The sequence below is a fragment of the Blennius ocellaris genome (assembly GCF_963422515.1).
Source record: "Blennius ocellaris genome assembly, chromosome: 12".
Classification (NCBI taxonomy): domain Eukaryota; kingdom Metazoa; phylum Chordata; class Actinopteri; order Blenniiformes; family Blenniidae; genus Blennius; species Blennius ocellaris.
In genome coordinates this window covers 18,870,249-18,880,849 of record NC_137661.1, presented here as the reverse complement: position 1 = coordinate 18,880,849, position 10,601 = coordinate 18,870,249, and the positions used below count along the sequence as shown (strand labels likewise).

At 40.5% G+C, this 10,601-nt stretch overlaps 1 protein-coding gene across 1 annotated transcript in view; it reads left to right on the top strand.

Moving 5' to 3' along the window:
* Positions 1 to 1,498: 1,498 nt before the first annotated feature.
* The window catches only part of yjefn3 (YjeF N-terminal domain containing 3), a gene marked incomplete at both ends in the record, with an annotated part of 47,982 nt that continues 38,879 nt past the window's right edge, over positions 1,499 to 10,601 (top strand). The window contains one exon of the mRNA XM_080505859.1: positions 1,499 to 1,566. Coding sequence (XP_080361985.1) covers positions 1,499 to 1,566 — 68 coding nt within the window. The remainder of the gene's footprint in view (positions 1,567 to 10,601) is intronic.

Below are 10,601 nucleotides of genomic sequence, written 5' to 3'. Positions count from 1 at the left end.
GAAATCAAAGTTGCATGTAGCTCTTTGAGAATAATGTAAAATAAAGTGTTTTGCTGCCTGTTTTACTGGATGAACTGGATAAAACAAAGGGACAAGGGAAACCCAAAGTCAGATGAAGAAATTAAAAAAGAAAAATAAAGTTGTTGGCACACATCCTCAGCAGGGACACAGCAGGGACAGGCCTGCTTTAAAAATACTGACTCAACGAATTTGGAATCAAATCAGAATTTTGATGAGCAGAGGAAAACTAGAGTATAGATCACAGATGAAAAGTGGACTTCATAACAGGATAATAATGGTGATAATGATCACAGACCTACCGCAGAGCAGCACAAAAAGAAGAAAAAAAAATATTTAATTCATTACTTTCCCCAGGTTTTTTTTCCTGATATTCCTGCAGTTCTATATTTTAACCCATAGGAGGCAGACTGCAACAACATTCATGGCACCTGCCCACCTTCGTTTTCTCCCATTGATAAACACCCAAGTTATTCCTGAGAGCTATTTTCTCCTCCACCTTCATCCTGATCAAACTTTCTGTGTGAACAGAGGTGTGACGGTTTTGCCAAGAAGTCATGGCAAAGTGGAGAAAAAAAACCCCTCACTAATGAGCTTCAGGGTCTCGTTATGAAACGCTCACAGCGTGCGTGCACTGCATGTTTCCATATGTACGTCTTGTGAGTGTTTTTTTTCTTCTTCTTTCTCCTTCTTCTTCTATCACATGTTTGTTCTTCAGTTGCCTTAAAATGTACATGATGCACATTTCCAACCCCTTCTAGTTTTCAGCCCTGCTGACCTTAACATTAACATCGTCTGATGTTGGAACTGAACATCTCTGGGTTTATTAAATATTATAGTGTTGTCATCACGTGGAAGCTGTTGATGATTCCCTTGAGTGTTTCCTCACTCTGCTTCTCGATCTGGAGTCTACATCAAGGGATCTCTCTCTCTCTCTCTCGCTCTCTCTCTCTCTCTCTCTCTCTCTTTCTGTGTGTGTGCGTGTGTGTGTGTGCGTGTGCGTGTGTGTATGTGTGCGCGCCCACGATCGTCGCAGCCCGAGCCAATCGTTCTGCGCGCACCGCGCCTCCTGATTGTTAATTGGCTGGATTTCCCAGCGAGCGCAGCTGATCTACAGAGCCCAGCTGGTTTTATCAGAGGAACGAGCCGGAGCCACGGTTGGGGGGCGAAAAGAGGCAGAAAGGAAAGGAAAGGAGAGGAGACAGAGGCTGTGTGAGATACAGAGTGTGTAGTAGCCAGTAATTACCTTCCCTGCGTCTGAGCCAATCCGGAGCTGCAGAGAGAGAGAGAGAGAGAGAGAGAGAGAGAGAGATCCAGATCCAGATCCAGAGAAGAGGAGCCACATTTATATTCTCAGTCTATTTCCCAGGCAGACAGTGTGTTTACCGAGTCAGAGTCGGGGAGAAGGAAGCTCAGAGGTATTTATTGGACTGACACAGCCTGTCCCCTCTCTCACATTCAGCCGGAAAGGTGCAATCAGATGGAGAAGATGAATCACAGCTCGGCTGAAGCGGAGGCTGAGACCATAGAACCACTGCGTTACCTCAGGTGAGCCCCTTAAAACGCCCCTGATGTATCTGCTCTTCTCTTCTGAACTGTTCTTTCTTTGGTGCCAGACTCCGTCACAGTTGCCAGTTCTCATGGCAGCTCTAAAATCAATGCTCATGTGAGAAAGTAATTAAGAAAAGTAACAACTTGGTGGGCAGATTTATAGGGAAAGAGCCAGAAATCTTATCAGAAACCTTCTGGTTTACATTTGGAATAGGACATTTAAACCTTAATAATGACATCAGAGGTTTATGATAAGATAAATCAATTATTTTAGAGACTACTACTGATGATGATGATGATTATGATAGTTGTAGGTGTATTGGTTACCTGCAGAAATAGCGAGATCTTCTCCAGGTAACTGGCGCTCTGACGTGTCGGTCTTGAATTCCCCTCATTACTTTGTTCCACTCCACTGAAGCCTCAAATTGAATTACAAATATGAGCTATTATTGAGATTAGGAGGCCTCTGTTTAATTTGGCATTATCAGGATATATATTAGCTGAGCATCTTATGATTCAGTGTCTTTGAGGATGAGATGTCTAATCATTTCATTATACAATCAAGGATTGTTGTGGTTCTGGAGCACCACTTTGACTTTCTGAGTGACACAATAGCTGGAGATGGGGGGGGGGGTGCATTTATGTGTGATGGGATCTGCTTATATGTGAAATGAGCACAAAGCAAATATAAAGATAAGAGGTTTTCCAGACCTTAAACACAAGACACTGAAATGCACACATTAATTACTGTGTGGCTGAACTTTAGATTGACTATCATTGGGTCTTCAGGGCAAATGAGTCCTAATTTGTGTGCTTGTGATCAAAGTTGTGACTCATGCACACAAAGCAAGCCTCTCATATCTGAATGTTCACTCTGAGAAGAACATCTAAAGTTTAATTAAGTAGACTCACAGCTCATAACAACTTGGTGGGAGTGAGAAACAACCTACTTTTATGTTTCAATCTTGTTAACAGCTGTATGTGGGATGGATGGTTAATTTGATCGAGGAATTACAGGTTTTATAGCCGATTACAATCAAATTAAAGCTGAAACAGTTTCACAGTTAAATTTCAGTTTACAATTATATGAATAACAATAAGCTGTTCTGCATCGACTTCTCTGAGTTGAAGCTCCTCAGAGTTCGACACTGTTATCTTGTTCACTGCCGCATTGTTTGCTCTTTTTACAATATGAACACAGTACAACCCATTTATACATGGGCTTGATTGTGCAGCCCTTTAACGGCAATCTGTGGCTAAATTATGGGATGGCAGAGCATGTAAAAACACACATGCATGCCCAGTCACACATTACGGTGTGTATCAGACGCCTTTGAAAAGACTCAAAATGGTGTTAAATTCTACAGTGCGGTGGCAGGATTAGTGTGTGAATGCATGAATGCTTTCTGGCCTTGCTGTTTTTGTCTCTTGCTAATCTACTATAAACGGGCTGTGTTGTTGCTCAGGAGGAAACATTTCCATGCTCAACCTCTCATTCCATGCATTTCATATAGGATAATGTGCTCAGCCTCGCCGAGACAGATGGCCTCTTCCTTTTCATCATTCATAAATATAAATCACCTTGTGGGTCTCAGATGGTGTGTGCATTCAGATTCAGTAGAAATGTTCATACTTTACCTCTACGGTGTCTTTAACGCAATAGTCACAGTCACATTCATGGAGTTATCTGACCATATGTCTTTTTCACTGTTTCTGGGTTGCCGTCACATAACAAGTGCCTGTATTAGGCCTATTCTGAGAGCCTGTTTTACCGCCCTAAATAACGTATGTAATTGCACTCTTCACACTGCCTGCATTTGCATTCTTCTCCTTGTGTGTTGACATCTCAGCTGCTGAGGCTGGCAGATTAACTATCACCCAAGAGGCTTCGTCCCAGTCGTCAACCTCTCAGATCTCTGCTGCTTGACAGAAGCTGGCTGGTAGTCAATTAAGCCGGTCAATTAAAGCTCCCATGCACTATTGTGGGAGTAACTGATTACACAGCCACTATCATAATTGAGGTGTATACATATATATGTCCATGCATACACATACTGTACGGGGGGGGGGGGGGGGGGGGGATTATGCGGCCTTCTTGCTTGTAATTTGACTCCCTTTCTGAATTAATCCAGTGGGTCACAATTTGCCCTCATTTATATTGTTACTAAATCAAGTAAATAGCCAACAAGCAGCTGGTACAGCGAGTCGTTAAAACAGAAGCTTGGAGAGGATTTTGTGAACAAACAGTGGTTGGATGAAGATAATTGGTATTTGGCACCATGAGCTTCATGACTCAGAGGCTCCCAGGACAGTCGTGTGATAGAGCTCCTCGAAGAGCTGATATAATTATATGGAAAATTTAAGTAAGGCACTGCGCCAGAAGCAAATATGAGACCATTAAGCTAATGCATGATATTGTCATTATGTGACTGTCCTGCTGTTTTCGGGTAAAAATGGGTACAACAGGGGAAAGATCACAGTCGGCTCCAGGTAGGACTCATCTCACACACAGGCACTTTCTCAGATTTTCCAATTAAAGAAACTAAAAGTACAAAGGCATTGCAGCCACAGGACATGCATCACTGATTCTTGAAATGAGCGCCTTTGTTTCATTCACTTCTTGTAAAGTAACAAATGGCACTACGTTCGCGTGAATACATTTCCCCTGACATTAGAGCAGCGGTACCGCTTCAACAGTTGCAGTGCCGCCTGAGGCGTCGGATAACCCGCAAATGTTGGCAGGGGTTCTGAGCTCGTGAGGTCTTGGTCTGGGATCTGGCGTAGTCGTTTGTTGTTGCCGGTGTTCCTTTTGAAAGTTCAGATTAGGAAATGCAGAGGGCAAACATTTTCCCTCTGTCAGTTCTACTCGTGCAGATGGTGTCTGATGAGCAGGTATCGCAACGACGGAGAGAGCTGGAAATGCTTTTGTACAAAAGCCTGAATGTTTCCGGAGCTACCGTGGATCTGCCTGCTGTGTTAAGTGGTCATTTCCTTAAAAGATGTCTCGGTGACGAGCAATATCTGTGTGTCAAATATCTCAAATGGTCTAATTGATTTCTACATTGCTAAGCTGACATTAATGGACTATTTTCTTCGATGTACTTTCATTCTGCCCACCCCATCTTCAGCCTGCAGTCACACGGCAAACTGTTCGATTATCCTGCGATGCGTTCCTGTCTGTTCGTGCGCTTCCTCTGCCTTGCCTATCTTCCAAAGCTTCTGCGGGTATGTCAAGCTGTCTGAACATAACAGCTTTTCCTTCACCACCTTAGTAACAATGAATGTTTTGCTCATTGTCATTCCTTTGGTTCACTTGTCTGGTTTCAGTTCCCTGTCATTAATTCTCATGTTGGAGACTTCATTTGTCTGCGTGACAGCTTGGGGTGTTTATCAATACAAGGTCAAATGTAACGATTGGTCCAGAGAGGTGGAGGGACAAGATTATTCGCCTACATGTTGTTTGGTGATCATCCTTCCTTGCATTTAAGTCTGATCAGCTGTAAGTCCTCCATTTGACCTCCACCTGAAAAAGCCGACATGCTGGAGAAAAGTGAGGCTGAGAGATGAAGTATGATCTGTGCTCATGCACGATTTCAGTCACTTATTGGATCCGTGGTAATCTTTGCTTCATAAGTGATGTTGCACTGGGGGAGGTGTGAGCGAAAAGAATTGCAGAAGTAACCGGAGTGCTGTGAAAGTGCATTCACCAAATGGATTTTTTTGCCTTGAGTTCATAGTCTGAAGTGCAAGTTATATTGGATTACTTTTAGGTGTGATGTGTTTATATTGAGTAGACTTTATTTGTTATTTTAATTATGAGTCTCAGTCTGATTAAGAAATCTTTTTCAAAATCTTTTATTTCAGTGTTTTGTTTTAAGGCCAGCCATAATGTCAAGATGATAGAAATGGAGAATGTGAGGTGATGAGAAGACCCCTGCTTGTGCTTTCATGCATGTACCTTGTTCGCTTCTGTGCTTTCCATTAACCTTTTTGCAAGTCAGATTAGCAATCTTGGTGGCTATCAATCAAACTCGTAAACTCATTTTAAAATGGATTAAAACATTGGCATAAATGAGGCCCGGCATGCATTTAGTGGACTGTTTATTTATTTATTTAGTTATTTATTTACTATTCAGACATGGACAAGTAAAGCTTTTCTCTCTCAGCTGCGAAACCTTACAGGAGCTTCACACATCCAGGGACAGTGATGAGCTGAGTGGTATTGCTCATCCACACAAGCTGTGAGTCATTGTTTGAAGGGGACTGCCGCCTCTCATAGGCAGGGGGCTTCAGGTGGAAAGAAATACTACGAGCCATTCCGCTAAATTGAACATTGGCTGAGGCTGTTGGCAAAGTTTGCCGTTCTGCTTGTAATGAGCCACAAACCAATGATCTGGACAAATTATGTCGGCTGTATCGCCACTTATTAGCTGTAACAATGTGATTTCAAACTTATTATAACTAACTATTACTATTGTATTTTAAAGCAATTAAAAAAAAATTGTTTGAGTTTTGTGTTTGTGGGAGTTTGACATGCTCGTTTGGCCTCAGCTCAGTTTAGCACACTGCAGATCCAGGTTTGAATTGGTCTCCCTGCAGCAGGATTTTGTTAACGAACACGGGAGAGCCGTTAGAGCAAGGCTGAACCAAATTGGTGCCCTGCTCATTATGTTCACATTGAAAACCATCTAAGGACTGCAGATGTTAAGGCATATTGGAGAGAATTATTCCTCCCAAAGTGCTGAACTTTGTTTGTATGAAACATACTCCATGAAGGGTTTTACATAAAAGGGAAGTGTATAATGTAATCTTGCTTCTGTAGCCGTTTGATTTCAGGAGACACTTGCTGCACACCCAAATGATAGGATGAGGGCGGTTTGCTTCTCCTTTCTCGGAGTGACAAGGCAAACACAATAAATTGCTATGCAAACAGCAGAAGTTGTACCTGGAGTGATCCCCATGCACAAACACACAAACGAGAGACATGGCACCCATAATTCGAGGATAGTCCATATATAATACTTTCTTTTTACAAGGGTCAAACCATTTGAGCTCTATTTTAGTAAGCCTATTATTACTTTTCTTCCTTTATGTCACCAGCATGCGTTTTGTCGAGTGAATTTTCTAGCACGTGTCAATTTGTGATCTGTATTCTTGTGATAGAAAACGGCCTGCAGCACACAGCAGCATACTTTGACGTTCCATGTCAACAATAATCACTTCCCTACCTTCTTCTCACCTCTGATAACTCTATGATGCCATACAGTGTCTGTGTGTGTGTGTGTGTGTGTCTGTGTGTGTTCGGACGCCACAGAGCAAATCTTAATGGTGAGCTTCTCTCCTGCTCTTTATTAAATGAGAGGCAGCTCTGAACATCTTGTCCTTGGAAATGTCCCTTCTTTTCCCACCGCTTGTGCCTCTCGGCTCTCCTCGTCTTCTCCTCTGAAACACTGGACCCTGAAGAAAACTCACCAGAATTGGAGCTGGTTATAGAGGAGGAATGCGTTTTGGGGTCGGTCCTTTGAGGTGTCGTCCAACAGAAACGGAGATCATGTAATATTCCTCTTTTTATTGTTTCGAGCACACATGTAGTAAGAAAATAAAGAATTGCACTCTTGAGCCATGTAAAACCACTGTAAAAAACATTCTTTGTGCATCTCAAGGATGCTCATGCGAGTGCGTGTGTGAGATTGTGTATGTTTATTCCGGAATGTGTTTTCAGACTAGTTTGACAGGATTTCGTGTCTCTCAGGTTGTCGAGCATGGCATCTGCTCTGAACCTTTTGAGATGCTGCCGGCTGCTAAATTCTCATTAAATACTTACACCTACATATGGAGACCTGAAAGAAGAAGCCTATTTCTGCCTGCAAGGCCAGGAGGCATATTTGTCCATATGTAAATAATTTACACTCTGTTAATAACAATAAGGTTTTTTTTGTTTCTCTTTTACTAAGCCAAACATATAGCCGATGTGCTGCCTATTTGTGTCTTAAAAGGTTCTTCAATTTATAGACTGAGTGGAGTTTCTAATCTTGGACATTGTCTTTAACGTGTTTCAAAGCATTTGAGCCAAGTGTGGTGGGATTCTGGATTAAGTGGCTCCCTAAAGTTATAGTTGCAGCAGTAAAAACTCCCCGATAGTGAAACACTGGTGTGCGTCTTCTCCTGTTATGTAGTCAGCTTAGTTCCTTTTTCCTTGCTGCCAATCAATACAGCTGCCAATTCTCTTAATTTCCACGCTTAGAATCTTAATCTTCTCATGCTCATCTTACTCTGAGTCCTGGACGAGCTACTATTTCCTGAGGAATGTCAGATTGAAGACTTGCTCGACTTTCTAAAAAGCTATGAGGCTTAGAGGCTTTCATTTTAAATGTAAGGGATTACACATCCGCAACTGTAAAGTGTCATACCAGAAGCTTATTTTAACCATTTTACTTGCATTCTTATTACTTATTTATTGTGAGTTACACAAAAAAGTGCTAAAATTTTCTAGCTTTAACCTCTACTTATGCTGAACCTGTGTTGTCCTGATTTGGCGCCAGTGCTTACAAGTGCAACGCTTGTTTTTATAAGTCTGCTAAAAAAAACTCACCTATTATTGTTTTGGAAGAGGTGTGAAAACAGTGTCACAAACCTCAAAAAGATTATTAAAAAAATAGCAATTTGCCAAATGCTGTTTAGGAGATGTTTATAACTTGGTTTTGTGTTCTTGCAGAAAATATGTTTCAACAGAAGTTTTATTTTTCCCTTCAATTGACAGTGTTCATGAGATTATGGCTGATTGGTACAGTTACAGATATCGCAATGCTGTTAATGTACATTACTGCATGTTTTGGGTATGCACACAATAACCCTGTTAGACTCTTAACAGCTCCTTAATAGTGGCCAGCTTTATTTCCAAATACACAAGTCTAGTATCTGCTAATGTGAGTCTGATCATTGCATGCTAATTTCAGGCATCTAATCAAAAACCTATTCAGCAAATCCAGGGAACCTCTGATGAGGGAGCAAGGACTGCAAAAATATTCTGGGGTTTTGTGCTTCCGTTCAATCTCAGCTCCATGTGTTAAAGCTTCTATTTGGCACGGGAGTTTTCAAGATTGAGGTTGAGAGGTCCATATAAAGTATATAAATATATCAGGATAAAGTTTTGATATACATACAGCCTTCTAGTGTTTCGACAATAAAACCAGTAATGGGAGCGTAATGGAAATCGTCTAACGATAATGAATGATAGCGCTTTTATTTTTTTTGCTTTAAAACTAGAACACACTCGTGATTATTTCAAAAACTGACTCACTCATTGTATGTTTTTGTTGAGATTGTTCAGCATTGAGGTATCAAAAGTTGACTTGAACACACCATATATTTTCAGCTGTATGTCAGTTCTACGCAACTACAGTGGAACATGGGCCACACGCATATTGTTGGTTTCACAATCAGTGATCTTATTGTTTTATGCATATAGCTTTTCATGATTCATGGCATTTCTACAAGTTAATTTGTGTAACAGATTAACTCTTATTTGCTTTCAATCCATTTTGCCTTTCATTTGCTGTGAAAGTAGTCAAAACTTTAGGTCATGACAGCTTTTATTTGACTCGGCAAAACAAAGAACCAGGCTTCTACTAGAGAGCGATCGTCATTTCCTTTGACTACTCGCCGTGCCTCAATTATTTGCCGTTTATCATTGCGCTCAGTTAAATTGTATCATCTTATAGTAATTTTACCAAGCTGGCGTTCAACACATTCCTTTATGTTCCCTCCATATTTTTATTTTTTTGGTCTCCATGTTCAGCCCCGTGTAGCCTCCTATTTTGACACCCTGTTATCAATCTGCTTTGGTGTTATTTGTTCCTCAGATCTCAACAATGCAATTAGTGAAGAAAATGTTGTGATGAAAGATGGAAATCTTGGCTTTATATATATATATAAAGATTCAGATTAAAGGGGGGGAACATTTTTCCCTGGAGCATCCTTTGAGATGCCTAACTTTTCATTTTAATATAATTACTGCACGGATCCCATTTTAATAGTGTAGACACAAACAGCATCAGTTTTGAAGTATTTCTTGTACACAGCAGGTTTGTTATTGCTCAGATTGCCACAGCTTCAGGTAGACCGTTGAGAAAGATGGATGATGAATCAGAACTGTGTATGTGTGAGCTTTTCGTCAATGTGCGAGGTGAGCGTTTGTTTATATGCAGAGATGATATTCATATTATCTTTAATGTGTGCGGACAGGGTGTATTATCTTTGAGTGCGACTTGGCGCTGAATATTTTGTTTACCAAGCTACATTTAGATTTTGATTGGCAAACAAACAGATTTTTGTAAAGAGCTGCTTCAAAGAAAAGGCGCACCGTATTACACAAAATCTTTGTTGTCAGGTTTGAGTGATTAGTGCCCTTCATTCAACTCGAGCTCTGGCTTTATTTTGCATTATTGATATCTGATGCAGAATGGTCTGAGAGCTGGATAGTAAAATTGTTCCAACCTCTCACTAACTTCGGCACTAACATGGCTTCCTAATCATCCATCAAATCCATTAAGACATTTTTTTTTATAATTTCTGTACTACACATAATAATCCTGAGTTTTTGGAGTCTTTAAAAGATATCACAGACACATTTTGTCTTATGACTTAAAGGCATCTTCAATCTCCAGCTATGTTTTATTTTTATTTAATTTTTATATACAAATTATAGCTGATGTATTCCTCCTCTTTATATTGGATGATAAAGGGGAAAACATAATGTCCAACATACATCTTTTGTGATGATGTATTCAATTTAAACTGATCTGTAAAATACACACGGTCAATGTGACCGGTTAGAAAACCCTGCACAGTTATTAGTGGTTCTTAACATTTTCCCTTTGGCATCTCACATCCCCTGTTTATATTTCATTATATTTTTTTTTCTACCATTTTAAATTTTTTTTCTGTTTAACAAGACATTACTGTGAAACTAAACACCAGAGGACTCATCTCCTCTCACCCCTGTACAAACACAGGAGTGTTCAGAAATAATG